General features: G+C 48.9%; 1 protein-coding gene across 1 annotated transcript in view; it reads left to right on the top strand.

Annotated features, from left to right (window-relative positions):
- The window catches only part of LOC126523667 (uncharacterized), a 112,898-nt gene that overhangs the window by 24,298 nt on the left and 67,129 nt on the right, over window positions 1–21,471 (top strand). The window contains exons 3-4 of the mRNA XM_050172265.3: window positions 7,776–7,944; window positions 18,656–18,767. Of these exons, the coding sequence (XP_050028222.2) occupies window positions 7,776–7,944; window positions 18,656–18,767 (281 nt within the window). The remainder of the gene's footprint in view (window positions 1–7,775; window positions 7,945–18,655; window positions 18,768–21,471) is intronic.

Below are 21,471 nucleotides of genomic sequence, written 5' to 3' on the forward strand. Positions count from 1 at the left end.
TGGTTCGAGACGTATGAGAGGGTCGCTACGTTTAACGGTTGGGACAGCGACGACAAGCTGCAGCATGTCTATTTCGCACTGGAAGACGCCGCCAGGACCTGGTTCGAGAATTGAGAAGCCACCGTAACGACGTGGGACCTGTTCCGAAGCGGCTTCTTGCAAACGTTTACAAGCGTCGTGCGAAAAGAGCGAGCCCAAGCACTACTAGAAACCAGAGTGCAGCTGCCAAACGAGACGATCGCGATCTTCACGGAGGAGATGGCCCGTCTTTTCCGGCACGCCAACCCGGAAATGTCGGAGGAGAAAAAAGTTCGCTTCCTGATGCGCGGCGTCAAGCAAGACCTTTTCGCCGGACTTATTCGTAACCCACCGAAGACCGTAGCTGAGTTTTCGGCAGAGGCATCGACGATCGAGAAAACTCTGGAGATGCGCACCCGGCAATATAACCGCCAGGGGCACACGCCGCAGTATGCCATCCAAGGACTGGGTTCGGACGACCTTCAAGAGACCATCAGGGCCATTGTGCGCGAAGAACTGCGCAAGGTCCTGCCTTCGTCGCAGCCTCAAGTAGCTTCGATCGCTGACATCGTGAAAGATGAGGTTCAGTGATCGCTTGGGGTTCCTGAGGTGCAACCTCAATTACCGCAGCCCCAGCCAGAAGCGATGACCTACGCCGCCGTCGCACGCCGTCAAGGTCCCCCTCCGCGACCACGCCAGGGCCCTGCAACGACGCAATTCCGTCGTCCGCCGCCAGCACGCCCACCCGTCGCCCAGCCCACCTACGCTAGGAAGACGGACATTTGGTGAGCCCCCGACCACCGTCCGCTCTGCTATCACTGCGGAGAAGCCGGCCATGTGTATCGCCGATGCCCATACCGGGAGATGGGACTGCGAGGTTTCGCCGTCAATGCTCCGCGCCCGCAGCGAGGTGAACGCCCTCGCGATATCGCCGAATACCTCGCCGCTACTCAGTGGAGCTCTCGACGACCGTCGCGTTCGCCATCACCAGGCCGCTACCTGTCGCCGCAGCGCCGACCATACACTGGCCCAGCCCGGGGCCGGTCAGCGAGCCCGTATCCGGAAAACTAAAAACAGCAACCGATGGAGGTGCGGTTGCTGTTCGTCGAACTGACGAAGATCCTCCGTCGCCGACGGAGACGACGAAGAAACCATCTCGACGACCTAATGACGACACGCCGCCGTCCCGACGAAGTCAGGAAGCCAAGACTACACCGACGAAAGACGACTTGACGACGCGACGTTCCAGCTTCAGTTCAACACGACGCAGCCGTGATCCGACGCCGAGACCTAACTGTAACGCAAGACAAAGAACCACCGACCTCGACGTGCTTCTCGACGGCCACGCAGTCACCGCCTTAGTAGACACAGGAGCCGATTACTCCGTCATGAGTGGACCCATCGCCGCCCAGTTGAGGAAAGTTAAGACTGCATGGGAAGGCCCTCAAATTCGCACCGCTGGAGGACACCTGATTACGCCGACTGGGATCTGCACGGCAAGAATTACTGTTCATGACCGGACTTACCCTGCCACCTTCATTGTCCTCCAACAGTGTTCACGAGACGTCATTCTCGGCATGGACTTCCTGAATCAACATGGCGCAGTCATCGACCTGAAGTCGAAATCGATAACGCTGTCACAAGATCAAGCGATACCGCCGGAGAGCTGTCGTAGTCACCACGCCTTGAGTGTGCTCGAAGATCAAGTGAGCATCCCGCCGCGCGCCAGCATTATTATTTCCGTCGGCACTGAAACACCCGCTGACGTAGAAGGCGTCATCGAGGGCGACCAACATCTACTGCTCGACCGTGAAATTTGCGTCGCAAGAGGGATCGCTCGACTCCACGAAGGGCAAGTGGAAGTTATGCTAACCAACTTCAGCCAAGAGTTCAAGCACATCAACAAGGGCACGACAATCGCATACATCAAGGAAATTGTGGAAACCAGCAATGCCTTTGTCCTCTCGGATTCAGCCGCATCTACCCCTATGAGCATTGTCCCCGAACCAGACTTCGACGTGAATCCAAGTCTTCCTATGAGTAAGCAGCAACAGATCAGAAGTCTTCTCCGACGATACAAAGACTGCTTTTCGACGTCATCGAGGATTCGACAAACACCAGTTGCAAAGCATCGCATAATAACCGAAGAGAGCGCTCGACCACTCCGCCAGAGCCCTTACCAAGTTTCGACGCGAGAACGTGAAGCTATTAGGCAACAAGTCGACGAAATGCTGCGCGACGACATCATCCAGCCGTCGAAAAGCCCGTGGGCCTCTCCTGTAGTCCTGGTAAAGAAAAAGGACGGAACCCTACGCTTCTGCGTTGACTATCGTCGACTGAACAAGATCACGAAGAAGGATGTGTACCCCCTTCCACGGATAGACGACGCATTGGATCGGCTCTGCAACGCTAAATACTTCTCATCGATGGACCTCAAGTCTGGCTACTGGCAAATAGAAGTCGACGAGAGAGATCACGAAAAGACTGCCTTCATCACGCCAGACGGCCTCTCGAGTTCAAGGTCATGCCATTCGGACTGTGCTCGGCGCCTGCAACGTTTCAGCGCGTCATGGACACGGTGTTAGCCGGACTGAAGTGGCAGACGTGCCTTGTTTACCTGGATGACGTCGTTGTCTTCGCCGGAAATTTCGACGATCACCTTAGGCGGCTTGCGACAGTGTTAAAAGCCATCAAGTCATCAGGGCTCACTCTGAAGCCGGAAAAGTGCCGCTTCGCTTACGATGAGCTTTTGTTCCTAGGCCACGTGATCAGCAAATCAGGAGTACGCCCCGACCCACAGAAGACAGCTGCCATCGCAAAGTTCCCGCAGCCAACCGACAAGAAGGCAGTGCGCAGATTCCTTGGCATGTGTGCCTACTATAGGCGCTTTGTCAAGGACTTCTCACGCATCGCGGAGCCGCTAACACATCTAACCAAATGTGATGTCGCGTTCAAGTGGGAAACACCGCAGGCCAAGGCATTTCAAGAACTCAAACGACGCATGCAGTCGCCGCCGGTACTTGCACACTTCGACGAGGACGCCGATACCGAAATCCACACTGACGCCAGTAGCCTAGGCCTCGGTGCCGTCCTAGTCCAGAGGAAAGAAGGACTTGAAAGGGTGATATCGTATGCTAGCCGGTCGCTGTCAAAAGCGGAAAGCAACTATTCTACGACTGAAAAGGAATGCCTCGCCATCATTTGGGCTATAGCTAAATTCCGCCCTTACCTCTATGGCAGGCCATTCAAAGTCGTCAGTGACCATCATGCATTGTGTTAGCTAGCTAACTTAAAGGACCCTTCAGGACGGCTGGCGCGGTGGAGCCTCAGACTACAAGAATATGACGTCACGGTAATATACAAGTCCGGAAGAAAAGACGACGAGGACGACGACGCCTTCCTTGGGATAATAAACGCGGAAGACTTCACTAAACAGCAACGAGCAGACCCGGAGTTAAAGGCCTCGTCGAGTATTTGGAAAGAAACACCGACATTGTCCCTAGGGCATTTAAGTGCGGGTTGTCGTCGTTCACGCTACAAAACAACCTGCTCGTGAAGAAGAACTTCTCACCAGTCCGCGCTAGCTACCTTCTTGTTGTACCGTCAGCGCTGCGTCCAGAAATACTGCACGCCCTACACGACGATCCAACCGCTGGGCACCTCGGATTCTCCCGGACGCTGTCGAGAATACAGGAAAGGTATTAGTGGCCGCGTCTGACCGCCGACGTCGCCCGTTATGTCAAGACATGCCGAGACTGTCAACGACGCAAGACACCACAGACAAGGCCAGCAGGATTACTACAGCCGATGGAACCTCCTCGCCGACCATTCCAGCAGATTGGGATGGATTTGTTGGGGCCGTTTCCGATATCAACATCCGGGAATAAGTGGATCGTCGTGGCGACGGACTATCTCACCCGCTTTGCTGAAACTAAAGCTCTACCAAAAGGCAGCGCAGCCGAAGTGGCGAAATTTTTCGTCGAAAACATCCTGCTGCGACATGGTGCCCCAGAAGTCCTCATCACCGACAGAGGGACGGCTTTTACAGCAGAGCTCACCCAAGCCATTCTGCAGTACAGCCAGACAAGCCACAGGAGGACAACTGCCTACCATCCGCAGACGAACGGTCTGACGGAGCGCCTGAACAAGACCCTCGCCGACATGCTAGCAATGCACGTCGACGTCGAACACAAGACGTGGGACGCGATCCTGCCGTACGTAACCTTTGCGTACAACACGGCGGTGTAAGAAACAACACAGATCACGCCGTTTAAGCTGGTTTACGGCAGGAACCCGATGACGACGCTTGACGCCATGCTGCCGCACGTAACTGACGAAGAGAATGTTACGTCGCTAGCTATCTCCAGCGCGCCGAAGAAGCCCGACAGCTCGCCCGCCTGCGAATCAAGAGCCAGCAGAGGACCGACAGCCGACACTACAACCTCCGACGACGCTTCGTCGAGTACCAGCCTGGCGACCGTGTTTGGGTCTGGACCCCGATACGCCGACGAGGACTGAGTGAGAAACTACTCCGACGCTATTTCGGACCCTACAAGGTCATCCGACGTATTGGCGCTCTGGAGTATGAGGTCGTGCCAGACGGCATTTCGCATTCACAGCGGCGCCGCGCACGATCTGAAGTGGTCCACGTGGTGCGTCTGAAACCCTTTTACGGACGCTGACGAACTTCCTTATTCTTGTTGTTTTCTTTGCTACGAGTGCTTTTGTTTATTAACTTCGTTTGTTTGCAGCATCGGGTCGATGCTTTTTAAGAGGGGGGTATTGACACGTGTGCTTATCTTTATCGGCCGACCACGTTTCGCCGCTTAACAACTGTAATCGCACAGCGAGGGACGCGCCTGCATGTATCCGACGTTTCTGGAAAGTTATCGATGCTTCTACCCGGCTGTCTGTTGTCGCCGAACCTTGTGTTATCTGATTTCATCACGTGACTCGAATGTTGTAGAACTTTGTGGAAGGCATGCGGGTCCCAACGATTAGTCTGGAACATTCGACGACTGTTGTATAAAAGCCGACGTGCTTGACCCGCTGATCAGATTTCCGACGATCGCCGACCGTGTTCGCTGCTATCGTTGTGCTACAAGCGTAGCCTGTTTTTGTGGGGACAGGTTCGCCCAATAAAAGCTAGTTTTGTATTCCACCGTATTGCTGCTTTTCTTCGCCGTCACTACCACGTGACAATATGTATAAATGTGTGTCTATATATGTGTCTGTGAATATGTATATATTGACCTTGCCACAAGAATGTACTACGAATATCTTGCCATGTTGCTGCCTGTTGTTCATGGGGAGGTGGGACTAGTCAAGCTGCCGTTATGCAGCTTTTATCCTGCCATCCCTACCGCTTTGTATATATCAGTGTACTTATGTGGTAAATAAACTTCTTATTATTATTTAACTCCAAACAACTAGAAATAGTTGATCAGTTTAAATGTCTTGGCGTAATGTTTCTTTCAGCTATGTCATGGCTGCTCATGTGGACCAAGTTGTCAAGCAATTAGACACAATAATTGGTGCTATTGGCCGCGTTAGATATATTCTTCCTAAGCCATTTATGCTGCTCCTTTACAACTCATTATTTTATTCTCGTATCAACTATTGCCAGCAGGTATAGGGCACTGCAACACCATCCTGTCTACAGGAAATTTATATCTTGCATAAAAAGTTTCTTCATAATGTCTTTAATGCAAACTATGGAACAACCACCAAATGCTTTTTTTCTTGAAACTGGTATAGTCAAAATCTGTTTGTAACAGTATCAGCTGAGCATTCATTTTAAAATAGAAACGAAAAATAATATAAATCATATTCGGCATCTCGCAAATTTGCAAGAAAATAAAAAGTTACCCCTTCAGGCACCCTGAAGATTGGCTGGTGCCAACAGCGCGCATTAATATGGGGTAAGAGCACCTCCAACATGCACTTCCTTCTCTTCTCAACGCGAACAAATTTGCTAACTTCAACTTGTTTGCCTCTACCCAACGAAGAATTCGCTCCATGTGTGAATCATACCGATAAGAATGTGTAAGCTTCATATAGAAGGTTTTCTTTGTCTTATCTATATTGTTTTCATATTTTTTCATTCTTGCTGCTATTTAACACGTGTTATTTAACAATGGTCTGAAACGTGTAATCATGCTTCTGATGAAGTAACTTGGTCTGTGCCCACGTAAGTGCGGATGATGTTTTGTTTGGTATTCTTACGTTTTTGGCTAGTGTTATTTTTTTGTTTATTTAAACATGAAGCTGTCATGGGTGTGATGAATTGTTTTTTATTGCCTGTTGCTGCTGCTTTGTATTTAGAGACCCCGGCTCAGTCGAGTTGTTTATGACAGCGTTTTCTGCAGTTCCGCTGTCTGTTCTTCTTCAGCAAGAAATAAATTATTATTATTATTATTATTATTATTATTATTATTAGTAGTAGTAGTAGTAGTAGTAGTAGTAGTAGTAGTAGTAGTAGTAGTAGTACTGCTATTATTATTATGTTATACCAGGCCAGGGTTTATTGTGGCTCTCTGGGTCTGTGGTGACATATTGTCACGTAGTAGTGATGGCAAAGAACACAGTAGCAATACGGTGAATGACGAAACTGACTTTTATTGGACAAACCTGTGCCCACAATAATAGGCTCCACTTAAAGCACAATGATGGCGGCGAACACAGTCGGCAATCGTCGAACTCTGATCAGCGGGTCAAGCGCGTCGGCTTTTATACATCAGTCATCGAAGGTTCCAGATTAATCGGTGGTGCCCACGTGTCTTGCAGAAAATTCTACACCGTTCGCATCGTGCATACATGCAATCAGATTACACAAGGTTCGGTGACAACAGACAGCAAACAGAAGCATTGGTAACATCCAGAAACTTCCGAGACACGCAGGCGTGTCCTGCGCTGAGCGATAACATTTGTTAGACAGTGAAAAGCGCTCGCCCGTAAAAGATAAACGAGTTCACGTGTCAATATACTGACCCAGAAATTATTTCACCGTGTTGCTTGGACCATTTTTGACCATAATTTTAGAGCGTTTTCCGCTATCATCATGATCATCGGTGTAGGAATATATAGTTTCATCGTAGTGTCACCAATACTTTGGGTGGCTTTACAGAAAAGCATGCTCCGTGCTGCGACTCGACCCACTATTCTATATTCTTGTACACTGTAGCTACAAAGTATGCTTCTATGATGTGCTTCATGTTGATTTATTTCGTGTTTAGTCATAGTTTTGAAGTGCATTGCCATATTCCATTATTCCACCGAAATTCAGATTGGTCTTCTGCAAACTGCTTCAAAATCAAATTTTATCTGCTCCAAATTGCTCCAAAATAAAATTTAGACTGCTTGAAACTGCTCCAAAATGGAATTTTACTTGCTCCAAAATTTGCTCGAAAGGGACTTTGGGCACTCCCACCCCTTGAAATGCCATTCCAGAGTTACAACTTCCTAGCATTCACATGTATGCAACACTATAGCAGTGCCAATTTTCACCCAGGTGATCAAAGGAATTTTATACGGCTGAGCATGCCCTCCACGGACTCTCCATAAATTGATTGATCATTGTAATTTTGCCTCCAACGAAGTGATCTCTTGTCATCAAACAAATCTGAGGTTTCTGGGATGGTAAGTTAACATTGTAGATTGATTCAGTGCTTACCTTTAATGTTCTCTGAAACGTCTTGTGTACTTATTGCAATTGCTTATTAAGCATAAAGAAAGTTATGGGTGTGTCGTATGTGCAGGTTCTGATCCTGGCGCCGACGCGTGAAATAGCTGTTCAGTCATGTGACACGATTTGCTGTCTTGGCTGCGACATGCCGGAGCTCAGGGTGTATGCCTTCATCGGGGGTGTGCCGATAAAAGAGGACCTGCAGAAGCTGACACAATGCCACGTGGCCGTCGGCACTCTGGGTAAGGCACATTGGTTGTGGCAGGCTTATGCATATGCAAGTGGTTATGACAAAGGAAGTTGGGGGTTAGTGTTCTGGTTACCATATGGGAAACCATCTGCATAGCTCCCTTTACACTTGCAGCACATGTGTGTCTTTGTTACTACACTTGAACCTCATCATAACATTGTTGAAAGAGAAGCCTAAGTTACTTCGTTACATCCATTGCTTTGTTATATCAATTATTGCCCTTTACTGCAGTGTATGCCCAATACTATGAACATTAAGCATCCAGAGAAGGCTTAGGCACCGCGGCCCACCAAACTGCTGTGCAGCCGCTTACACAATAAAATGTAAATAAAACAACGGCAAAAGTATATCTGGCATGTGCAACACGCAACTTTTCAGCACCAGAGGCAACAGAATTCATGGGAGCCTCCTTTCGTTCCAGTGTGATGGTCTTTCGCATCAACTTTCCACTTGGCTCACTCATATTTCTACGAAACTAGTGAAACAGCGATGCAGTCAAGGGGAACAGCTAAGCACGCTATGATGCGAACATTATTAGTCATGTTTGAGCTGCACATGACCCAGAACACGGTGCACCGACTAGGCAACTTGTGCGGTATTCTCTGGTGACATTAATGACTTTCGGAGATAACTTCACTTTTGCTAAAATTCATGAACTCATCGAAGTATACAGCCGACAGAGCTTGGCATGTGTTTGATGTGTGAAGAGAAACTATCCGATCTGCCACTCTTTCGTGGCCACGCAGGTGAGAGTGTGCTGGCTTGGCTTGGCCATCTTGTGGCTTCTGAGATCGCACCAGCACAATCTTGGAGGTCACACCTGCGCCAGCAAGTGCATTGTGCCACAGCGAGCTAGAGAAGTGGAGGTGCAGGTTTTTCACAGGTGGCACGCAAGCATCGCTTTGATATGTGGCGGGGCGCAGCCAGGTGTAGCACCTCCAAGATAGCAATCTGGGAGACCGGTGTTCTATGTATTCAACACAGGAATCATGAACTGCAATGCAGAATGAGTGCCAAACCTGGCGGAAAGAAATCTGCTTGGTGCACAGTGATCAATATTTTTTGGTTTTGAAGACTGAGCTATTTTTTTATATCCATTGGCTGTACGATTTTACTTCATTAAAGCAAGGTTTTAAAACCGTGGGTTTTCATGGGTATTTCACGGGGAATTGCATTTACTTCGTTATAGACAGGTGTAGTAGATGTGTACCACTGTTTTCTGTAATGCCTTTGGGCGTGGCAAGTATTTAAATAAATATATAATAAATGAATATATAATGAATGAAAAAATAGAAAGTTTATTTGCTTAGCAGATAGCGCAACTGAGGAACAGCTGCCACATTCATTTGAGTTTTTCAATACAGTAGAACACCGATTATATGACTTTCTCGGGTCCGCGAAAAAGTGTAGTAAAATGAGGGCGTCGTAAAATCCGCACATAAATTATGCCTATAAAAATACTACTTATGTTGTGCAACAGATTTACGAGAAACTTCAATGTAAACTATTAACATACTCTGCAGGGCTTGGAAACCCAAATTACCAAAAAAGTAAATGTGATAAGAATTAATGCTGCAGTACAGGTACCAATCATGCTTTTTTCAAACGAACCTTTACGGCACTCCACTGCCCACTGCTGCGATTCCCCCTCAGCCAGCGCGAACTTTAAAAAAAGTTGGTAAGTTTCTTTTTGACTTTGTTTGATCCGTGAACCAGGAGCTTTCGCTCGAGTTGGGCAATGTCCAAAGGGAGGTCCTCTGCGGTGTCGCATGAACACATGAAGTTCCGGATGCCGTCTACCATATTTACACGATTGTAAATCGACTCGAATGCAAGTCGACCCCCCCATATCGTGCGACAGGAAAAAAAAAATAAGAGAGCATACCCGAGGGAGCATTCGATAACGAAAATTTATTGATAGCTGACATGGTCACTGGACTACTCATCTTCACTAGTGCTGCCATCGTCATCGTTGCTACAGTCCCACAATGCGTCGTCGTCCCGCGAAATTTCACATTTGGCAAACGACTGCACCACAACTGTGGAACAGCAGCCCATGCCGAATGCACCCAACCACACGCAGCCGTCAGGGAGGCTCTTTTGAAGGGTCCGGCTGGCGTAATTTCGCAGTCTTCTGCCGACAGCCACTCGTACTCATGGTGGAGCAGGTCCTTAAAAAGGCGAAGATCCGGGCTTGTTTCATGACCATGTCGCAATTCACTAGCAGGGACCAGTCGCGCATTTCAGCGCCGTACGCCGCAAGCTTAGCCTACAGCTCCGGAAAGCATCCAGACATCGGCATGTCGGAAATTCCTCACTTGTCACCACAGGTGAAAATTTCGCTTCGCTGCAGTCGCCACTCTCGCACCACCCGTTCAGGAACATGGAACTTGCGGCCCGCTGCGCAGCGATTTGTTTCTTCGGCGTAAAGGATGGCAGCCCTCTTGAACGCTGCTGTGATTGAGTGCCGAATGATTAGTGGGCCTGGAGCACTCATGACGACTGAGGAAGCACAGAAGTAGCACGTAGCCGGCAGTCAAGTGGAACGTGTCAAACCAATGCCTTTCGTCAAGAAAGCTAAGCGCAACAGGCAAAGAGAAACCCACGAGCGGTGTCTACTCTTCCATGCCGATGCTCCCCGCAAGCGACGCCGTTCTGAGGGTGCCGCCGCGAATGGAACAGCGGCGCTTCCATCAACTATCGACACCCTCTCATGAGTGTTGTGTGCACTGTAAAATTCTCAAAAATGTTGAAAAACTCTTCCGAAAAGCGAACAAACACGCGGGATAGCAAAAAGCTACGGGTGGGGCCATAGAGCAAACATAAAATTGTAACTACGTTGTAGCTCCCGTTGGTCTCGCTTTTCTGGCGATGCCATGTTTCGGTTTCGATTGTAAGTCGACCCCCCACTTCAGATTTTCAAATTTTAAAGAAGTGGTAGGCTTACAATCGTGTAAATACGGTATGTGCCATAGCACCTCGGCGAACGTAGTAGACACAGGCACGGCATTTGTGGCGTCATCCTCGTCCGATGTCACAGGGGGGTGCTCGACGGACAATGTCTCGTCCATGACACTATAGGTCCGAAAACGGTTCAACGGGTTCAATCACGTAGCTGACAGGGGATGCGCGTTCGATGGCACGGTAGGGCCATTCAGACTTGGATTGTAGTTTTGCAAAGAGACCAGGTGCAGTGGAAGGAACCGAGAGCCACATAAGAGCTCCAGGAAGGAAGGTGGGTACAGAAGTGGCGTCATCGCGAGTGCTCTTCTCGCGCTCTTGATCATTGGAGGTAAAGGCCCGAGTGAGATTGCGGCACTCTCCAACACGTCTTGCCGTGGTAGAAATGGGTGCACATTCAGATGTGTCCGGCCGGTATGGTAGAATTGTGTGAATGGTGTGCGATAGGTGCCGACCGTACAGTGAGAAACAGTGAAAAGCCGGTGGTGCTCTGAGTAGCGGTGTTGTATGCATAGGTCACAAAGGCAGAATGACGTTCCAATTTGTGTGATCGGAGGCAACGTACATGGCAAGCATGTCGCCAAGCATACGGTTGAAGCGTTCTGTAAGGCCATTAGTTTGAGGATAGTAGTTGTATGATGAGCAACGTGGCACTCTTTAAGAATGGCTTCAACTACTTCGGACAGGAAGACGCATCCACAATCACTGGGCAGTTCCTGAGGTGGCCCATGACACAGGATGAATTGACAAAGCAGGAAGGAGGCAACTTTGCGCGCTGTAGCTGTCGGGAGTGCGGCAGTTTTGGCGTATCATGTGAGGTAGTTGACTACCACAATGGCCCAACAGTTTCCAGCCAACGTCAGAGGAAGGGGCCCGTAAAAATTGATGCCAACACGCCCAAAAGGCCGGGTAGGGCAAGGTAAAGATTGCAGACTGGCTAGCGAGAGCAGGGGTAAAGATTTCTGGCACTGGCAATTGAGACAAGAGTCAACGAACTTCTGAACGTAGCTGTACACCCCTCGCCAGTAGTACCGCTGTCAAAGGCGCTGATAACTTTTGAGAACTCCTGAGTGTGCACACTGTGGATTGGTGGGGAAAGCTGCACATATGTCAGAACGTAGACTGCGAGGTATTTCTAATAAACACTGGCACCCGTCATGGTTATAATTGCATCGGTGAAGCAAGTTGTCGTGAATGGCGAAATGGTGAGCTTGACAACGTAGCGTGCGAGTGGTTGGTGGTGCTGATGAAATAGAAAGTAAGTCTACAAGGGAGGCAATCCAATGGTCCTTGCACTGCTCAGAAGCGATGGTGGTAAGGTTGAGCAAAGAAATGGTAAACTGGTATAGTGAGCAACAGGCATTGTCATCAGGTAAGGGCGAGCATGAGAGGGAATCGGTGTCAGAATGCTGGCGTCCACTGTGGTACAGCACGCAGATATCGCAGTCCTGCAGGCGAAGTGCCCGTCGGATAAGATGACCTGAGGGATCTTTCAAGGATGACAGCCAACATAGTGAAACAAGCACCCACAACAAATGGGACGACCCCACAAAACAAAGCAACATGCTCTTCTATCTCGTAGGTGTGGCCAGCCTCTGGTACAACAACCATGAGCCTGATTTTCCGACGTGATCCTCGGCTCTGTTTGGTCGCCCAGCTGTGCACAAGCTGCATGTAGAATCGTGTTTGCGAGAACGTTCATGGCAACTGGGTGAATCATTTACCAGCTACATTGAGGATGTTCTGGACTTCCGTAAGAGAGTCAACACGATGGGGTCAGAGTCCGACAAAATCTGACATGTCATGAAAGGGATAGACGACAATGCTTCCAACATGCTTCTTGCAAAGAATCCTCAGTCCGTGACCGACATCATCACTATGCCAAAGCTATGAGGAGCTACGCAGGCAGCGCTCGTTGACACGTCACCCTTCATCACACGGCGAACACATTGCTGCTTTGGCTACCATCTCCGACCAGTCAGCGCTGCTTGCAAAAATGAAAACATTCGTCCGGGAGGAAGTTGCACGCCAGTTCTCCTTGATGACGTTCACTCAGTGGCCGCATACACAACAACCTGCCTCGAATTTTGTGCCTCCACTCCATTGCGTGATCATGCAAGAATTTGTCAATGTATTACCAGACCAGCGCAATCATTTTCCTGCGGCTGCTGCACTAAGCTACGCTGAAGTCGTTGCACCACCCCAACATGTCCTGCTGGCTGCACCACTGAGCTATGCTGAAGTCAATGCGTGGACCCAACCACTCTCTCTAAGTGTGCCTCTCCGTTATGCCATCATCGTGGCTAGGCCCCAACTGCAGCCTGCCATGCAGTCGTATCAGCAGCCGCCCCTTACTACGCATCTTGTGACATGGGTGGGACCTGCCCCGGCAGACTGGTGGCGTGCTCCTGACAACCGGCCTGTATGCTTTGCGTGCGGCTACACCAGTCATGTTGCACGTTTTTGTAATCGTGTGCAGCCGACTAGCGCCCCACTACCCGTGACCAGCCAGCCCACCCGTCCATATAACGACCACTCTTCGGCTATGTCTCCAACTTTGCACCCAACACCAACTACCTGCCATTCGCCGTCTCCTCGCCGTCACTCTCTGTCGCCGATGCGACCTCGCCCCCTCGCTTGAGACAAGGAAAACTAATTGTCGCAGTCTAAGAGGCAAGGGCTGCAACACTGTCGAAATGTGAAAGTCCCCACTGCAGTCCCTTGGACGTAATCAAAGTGTTGACAGTGTTCGTGCATTTGTACTTGTGAACACTGGGGCCGCCGTATGTGTTCTGGACAGTAAGCTTTGCTGCTTACTTCGAAAAGTCACGATGCCCCTCTCTGGGCTATCTCTCTGCACAGCCAGTGTTCAGAATATTTACCCCTAGTGGCTTGCACTGCTCGTGTTGTCATTGCCAATGTTTTATACGCCATAAAATTCGTAATCCTTTCCTCGTGCTCTCATGACGTCATTCTCGGCTGGGATTTCCTCTTGCGCCACAATGCCATTATTCATTGCACGCGGGCCGAAATATAACTCTCGCCGCTGTTAGATTTGCTGCTCACCGACATTTCTTCGCTTTCTAGGAAACTACTGTTCCAAGCTGACTCCCACATTCCTCCGAACGCGTCAACGATTGTGTCCATGCCCTGCATCTGAGACGCTGTTGCACCATTGTCTCCATCTGACTGCTTTCTCACTCGGAAAGGTTTGCTGCTGCCTTTTGCGACAGTGGACATCACACAGGGCTACCACACCATTCTTGTTTTCAACCCGTTCCCATACCCTGTGATGCTGCTCCGATGGTAATGTCTTGGCAATGTAGAAGCGATCGAGGACATGCAAGTTACAGACTTCCCCGATGACCATTACTGTGGCCCAGTGCAGCCCAGTGCTGTTTCTACGTGTGACCTACCTGCCAATGATGTGTTCAGTTCTTATATTGCCGATGGCCTTACACTGGTCCAGTGGTCTCAGCTCCTGTGCCTCTTAGAAGAATTTTGTTCTTCTTTTTATCTAGGGCAATCTTCCCTGGGCCAGATGTCAACTGTTACTCATCGGATTGATACTGGCTCACAACCGCCATTGTGGCAAAGTCCATATCGTGTATCTCCTGCGGAATGTCGTGTAATCAACGAACAGTTCAACGACATGCTTCGCCGCAAGGCGATACAATCCTCCAACAGTCCACGGGCATCCCTTGTCATCCTTGTCACGAAGAAAGATGTGTGTACTACCAGCACCTCAAGAAGATCACTCACGAGGACGTCTACCCTCTCCTGCCCCTGAACAATGCGATTCGCAGTCTGCAAGGCGCAGAATTCATCTCTAGATTTGTGCTCAGGGTATTGGCAAGCACCCATGGCAGACGCCGATCGGCCGAGGACAGCTTTTGTTACACCTGACGACTTTTACGAATTTGATGTTATGCCTTTTGGACTTTGTAATGCACCAGCAACTTTCGAGGGCATGATAGACTCAGTTGTACGCAGCTTGAAGTGGCACACGTTCTTGTGCTACCTTGATGACGTAGTTTTCGCTCCTGGCTTCACCATGCACCTTTAACAGCTCCAGTATGTTTTGATGTGCCTCTCATATCTTTCTGGCTTTTTTCTTTCCCAATCCATCAATGATTGCCTTCTCGAAGGTGTAAAAACATGCACATGTGGCTTCTTGAACATTCTTGCATGCCACTGCACACCTTGGCACATTGAGAATCCAGCGATGAGGGAAAGTTCCCATCCAAACGTGAACGACTGCCTCGTCCACTTCTTTTTATCCTTTACCATTTATAGCCTGGCAAATGAATTCATGCGTCACATTAAACCGGTGGATCTAACACCTGAAGGCTTGGGAGTTCCTAATGCCATGTGAGAATGTGATGCCGGTGGCCTTCTTGTGCAGCACCTTGCCATCAACGTTCCCTTGGCCCGGTTGAACATTTGTCTTTATCAGGTCATGCTGACCGATGATCGTGCACAGGGTGGACGGTGTCGAGCCTGACCCCTTGGTGAGGTCATTCCTTTATCTTTTCTGATGTTTGTCCACCTTCTGCAGAATGTCTAGCTTCTCTTTGAATGACAGGGGCGTTTGGTTTTGGAACATGATGGCGATGAACAGCAAAAATGTTTCCTTGGAATTACTGCGGGAAATAAATTGCACAACGAAAATGTGCGAGATGAACAAATGGCGAGAAATGCACAATGTGGTCTACCAAAAGGGAGAGAATAGTGAGCTGAGTGAGCGTCACATAAAAAAAATGTGGAACCAAGGTTGGCCCAACATGCACACCTGCCCTCACCCCACAGAGAACAAACCGGCGGGCTGGCGAAGGCTGGCTGGCTGACATCATTCTCTCTAAAAAAATTGTTCTGGGTAAGGTGCCTGCACTTGGCAAATTCCATCAGACCTTGTGGGCATACCAAAACACTGAAAAAGTGTGTCAGGTCCGCTCTCGTGGTGGCAATTTCCCATGTGGCATCCCAGTGCAGCTATTAGGTGGGGACGCTGTCAGGTTTTCGACAAACAGCCCTTTCCATGCGTTGGGGTCCCGCAGTGACTGGGCATGTGACCGCCACTGCATTTGTACCTACTTTACCAGTAGATACTTGGCGGCAGCTCTAGTCTGCCTTCCCCAGCTGAGGCGGATGCTCTGCAACAGGGCCGTCTGTAGTTGGACAAAGGGTGCCCAGAGACCACGCCTAGAAATCTTTATGGGCCCCTTTTCGAAATGCGAATCTGCACAAGAAGCTGAGCACCACGTTGGAGGACGTCTCTCCCCATTAGAAAAACTGAGGGGTTTCCGGCAGCACCGGGATTTGTTCCAAGTACCCTGCGCATATGAGGTGGGTGCTCTACCATTTCACCACTGCTGCAGTCTCTCACGTTTCCTACCTTCTTATCCTCCATGGATGTTTGGGATAGTTCAGTCTGCTTGAGAGATTGTGCAGTGAGAGATTGTGCAGTTTTGGTGCATAGCCGGTTGCATAGCAACTACAGCTGACCGACATCCCACTATGCCAGCCACTCCACTGGCTTGGCCACCGCTGTGATTGTGGCTTGCACGTTTCTTATGATCCACAGCAGGCATGGCAACTCATTTAAAACAGCCAGCCTTCTGCGCATTGTATGCAATGTATTTCTTCTGGGGAATACAGTTAAACCTCGATATAATGAACTTCATTATAACGAAATTCTCTATATAACGATATATTTAAAGTTTTATAACTTTTTGTCCAGAGAACACCATGTATTTAGAACCTAAAAATAAAGAAGTGTGTTTATACACGATTTTAATATAATTAAATTTTATTGCTGCCATGAAGAAATATTGAGACAATAACTGGAAACTTCCACGGACACAGATGGTCAAATGGTGGAATTAACAAGTGGCTACTTCCTAACGCGCTTCTCAAATCACGAGCCATGTGACCAAGAGCAATGTCATGTTCCATGTAAAGTCCAGGTGGGATAAGATCCTGTCACAATATGCGTACTGTATGGTTTGAATGTGAGTGAAAGTGTGCAAGGGTGAGCTGAGAACGATGGTGACTTGATGAGCAGTGTCTCTCCGTGCGAGCGAGGGGAAAGGGAATAGGGAGTAAGCTCACGGTAATGCAATCAAGTGCGAGGAAGGGGAGGAAGTCTGGGCCAGGTTTGCGTGCGCCTCGTTTTCCAGTGCTGCCGTAGCAGCACATGGCTGTCAGCGCGGCTGAGTGCACACGCATCCCGCATCCTGTTTGAGAGGTAATCTGCAGGGTGTGGAAAGAGTGGGTGCACCAAGGTATCATGGCAACATGTGCGCTGTCTGCCCACGCGTTTATTACTGGAGGTTGCGTAATCTCGAATTTCAGAGATGCGTTGAAGCGAGAGGCAGAAAAAGCATTCGCTTCCCCTCTGCCAGCGCTTTTCATGGTCATCCCACTCTGTGTGACATTATCAGCCACGGGAGCAGAGTGGATGCAAAAGCGTGACTGGCTTCGCTTCGTACCACCGATGCGAAGACATCGTTGACACAATATGAAACCGTATCTTTTGTCACCGACTGTCAAATTCAACAAAAGGAATCTTTTTCTCACTGGAATTTGGGTTCAGCAATTGCCCAATAATTAGAAAAAATTTGCTGCCCCTTTCGTGTTAGAAAAATTCATCAGCTACTGTGCTTATTTGCTTGAAAGGTCAAATTTCAATATACTGTACCAGCCGTGATCGTATCATCGAGGTTTTACAGTGTACGTACCACTGTCATCGCCCCACTTAACGCACATGCGGGAGCAAGCAGCCCTCGTGACTGTCAGTGCCATGAAGCGGCACTGGTTGCGATTGTCTCGAATCCAACCGATGCCGCTTTGTTGCACTGACAGTCACGAGGGCCACTGGTTCCCACATTCGCGTTAAGGGGATGATAACAGTGGCACATAATTTGGTGTGTATATAAATGATAGGTCAATACGAAAAACCAGGCAGACAGCTGCTCTTACTGTTCCACATAAACATTTTCTTTTTCACAGTATCTGCCTGCACACATTTATCTTTATTTCACCTACATTTTCTCTTTGCAGAGTAATGTTTGTCAACTTCAGGTTGTGAAGTTTCTGCGCTTGCATTTTTTATATACGCCTGAGTTTTGATGGGACTGGCTTGTACTATCCCTCATGACCATGCAGGACTACGAATCATCCTAGTAGCCTCCCCCTGTGCTCCTTAGTCAAAAAATAAGAAATGTAAGAGCTGTTTAAAAAAAATTGCGAGAACAGCTTGCAGCTTTGGCTGGCTTTACAAGGCAGCATGACTGGTTTTGCTGTAAATGAAAATGATAAAATGTTAAGAAATGAGCTAAACACTGGCAACTTTACAAGTGTAACTGTTATTCGTTCAAAAATAGCCAGATGCATAATACAGCCTTTTCTAAATTTGCAAGTGCAGTTATTTCCACTGCACATTTGCCCAGCTATGGTATCGGCATTTGCAGTTAAAGTAAAGACAAAGCACTAGCTACGGATCTCTCATGCATGGTTTAGTCGCAAGACCCTCGCCTGACATTTTCTGGGTCGGAAGACGAGCAAACTGTGCCCATATGCAATCTTTGCAAAAACACATAAAACTGCCATTTGTTTGGAAACTGCCTCGCAGTAAAGCCAGCTTTACAATCGTGAAACTGGTTCATTGTGTGTAACACAGTAAACCAAAGCCAATGAACCAAAGCCCAGTGAGCGGTTCTAAACATCCTGGGCTGGTGCAGGGCGGCTGCTGCAGCTTATCCAGCAGGGCCAGCTTTCCCTGGAGTGGGTGCGCCTCCTGGTGCTGGATGAGGCCGACCAGCTGCTTGGGGAGGGGTTCCAGGAAGACCTCAGGTGCGTGCCCGAAGAGCCGCAATTGCTGGCACCCTTGCAATGCGAACACTGCCGCATCTGTTTTGTCAGAGTGTGTGTGATATGTGTTATCACATTTGTGTCATTTGGCAGGGTGGGCTCACATTATCAGGGTCCTTACACATATAGAATGTTGCAGCCACATGCAGGACATGCATGTCCTTTAAATGTGTACCCATCGGAACAAATTACTCTGGAACATTCTCAAACTTGAGCAGCTATATCGAGTTAACCTAGAAGGCACAATGATGTCCCTAAACTAGGGCAGTGTGTCACAGCCATGTCATTCAATTAAACAAGTACTTACTGAACTTCTTGCTATTGCCATGGCTGATTGGTACCGTGGTTTACGAATTTGCCCAGTAAAACATTTGCCTTCCAAGATCACGATTTGGCTGTCTACCTGCCAGCCAATGCTCATCACGAACATGTGGCGATATGCACCTGTTGAACTTGTGGGGTCTTAATGTCTCACAGGAGTACCGACCACCGCGGGTTCGAGCTTAGCGAGCCACAGGGCCGCGTCAGCCGTCAGCCTCTAGCGCCGCTGTGCGCGAGCTCAAGCCACAAGAGGCTACCGAGCGATGCATGCAAGAACACAGTATTGCCCTAAGTTGACAGAAACCGTTTATTGTATCCGGTGGCACCCGACACTGCACAAACGCCCAATACGTACATGCTTCCTCTCGTCCGCCGACACCTTTGTGACTAGGACTGAGCTCACGCACGGTGCCTTCACCCGTGCGGGGAGCGCGTACCTCGTGTTGATCCTATCCCGACGCTAAGCCAAAGAACGGGTGCCTAGTGCTTGCGCGAGGTTATACCACACCGAGCCACACTTATCGGAGGCCCAAGCCAAAGGAGATTGCCCGAGCTCTCGTGAGTTGGCCCATCGGTTATCGCGAAGGAAGTAGCATAGCCGCCGGGACTTTTCTTAGCGGCGTGTCTCAGCTTGAGCCTGTGCTCTCGCAGTGACGTGCTACAGGCACGTCGCTGTGCCTGTAGACACTGGGCTCCGTTGTGACTGTATTTTCCGCCCTTGGTGCGGGACCCCTTTGGTCCCCCGCCGTCCGAAGACTGGACGTTTGTGCAATGTTGGGTGCCGTCGGACACAATAAACGGTTTCCGTCAACTTAGGGCAATACTGTGTTCTTGCGTGCATCGCTCGGTAGCCCCTTGTGGCCTGAGCTCGCGTGCAGCGGCGCTAGAGGCTGACGGCTGACGCGGCCCTGTGGCTCGCTAAGCTCGAACCCGCGGTGGTCGGTACTCCTGTGAGACATTAAGACCGCACAAACTGAAAGTTAAAAAGCTACTTTGCATGTGACTACTGCTGTCCGATAATTTTGTACACTCGTGAAATGAGACAGGAGTACTTGCAAAGGCTAGACAGATTAGTTAGACAAGTGTTTCAGGGTCCCTTTAATGTGACCTGTTTAAAATGCACGCTAATTGGAGGACAGTTTCGTATGTGGAGAAGCACACTATTCATGTCATCGAAACCTGATAGGGTACCCTCATGGGATGATAGAACATGGTTATAACGGCGTGTTTTGAAAACAGGACACAGATAGAAAGCACAGAGGACAGTGCTTTTTTCTGTGTCCTGTCCTCAAAACGCGCCATTATAACCATGTTCCATCAAGCCAACAACCAACTAGCCTATCTAAGTCTCTTAATCGCTACCCTCGTGGCACTAGGCACCACTGAAGCGCACGCACACACACACGCATGCACACGCACATTTGCACGGTTTGAACTTGTCATGAAGAAGGGCCTGTAAATAATTATTCAGGGCAATTTAGACTAAGCTAAGCTTTGTACTGTAACTCGACAACTCTCTAAAAGCACAAAAGAATGGGACAAAAAAATTTCGTGTTGTCAGTACTGCGGCACTCCTTTGACATAGTACGGGTGGTGAGGACTTATGGAGTCGCCATCTGTTCGAAGTGCCTCGCTTGAATAGTGTGAGGGACAACACAGGAGCCCTCCTGGAAATTTCTGTAAGTACTCTCGCAGCGACGGGTGTTTTTACTGTCACAATAATAATCATGGGCAAACGGAAGGCACAGAATGGTTTACAGATGCTATCTCTTTATCGAATACATACAGTTAACGCCTACTGTGTGCAGTCGCTGCGATGGAGTCACCCAAACTGGTTTCTTCCGTGAAAAGTAGGCAGTAGCTGAAACAAAATTATGTAAAGTACGTTCTTATAGTGGGCTGTCTGTATGATGAAATGAAGCATAACAGAAACTTTATTCATCCATTGCTTTCAGTGTGATAAGATTGGTCGCTAAAACATTGGCGTGTGCCCCTCTCCAAAATTTTACCAGAATCCTCGAATCTTCCAATGGAAGTCATTCTGATGGTGAAGCAAGGAAAGAAGGGTATGTGCTTCAGGCAAGTTTTTACACAAGCAGGTTTCTGAACCAGGCGAAACCTGCAATATCACTGTTGCTGGAGATATCACTGCGGTCTAAAGATGATGTGTTGCCTGTCAGTATTTGCCATGCCAAGTTTGTTGGTGGTGGTTTGCTGTATCTAAAGGTAAGTCATCTTTAATAAAAGGCTCTGAAAAAGTATGTGCTCAGGGCAAGATTTTTCTGTAAGTGCAAGCTCTTCCTTGCCTTTCCCCCTTTTTTCACTTTGGTGTTGTTTCTTCAGAATTTTACAAATTTTAAACTTC

The sequence above is a fragment of the Dermacentor andersoni genome, chromosome 6, assembly GCF_023375885.2.
Source record: "Dermacentor andersoni chromosome 6, qqDerAnde1_hic_scaffold, whole genome shotgun sequence".
Classification (NCBI taxonomy): Eukaryota; Metazoa; Arthropoda; class Arachnida; order Ixodida; family Ixodidae; genus Dermacentor; species Dermacentor andersoni.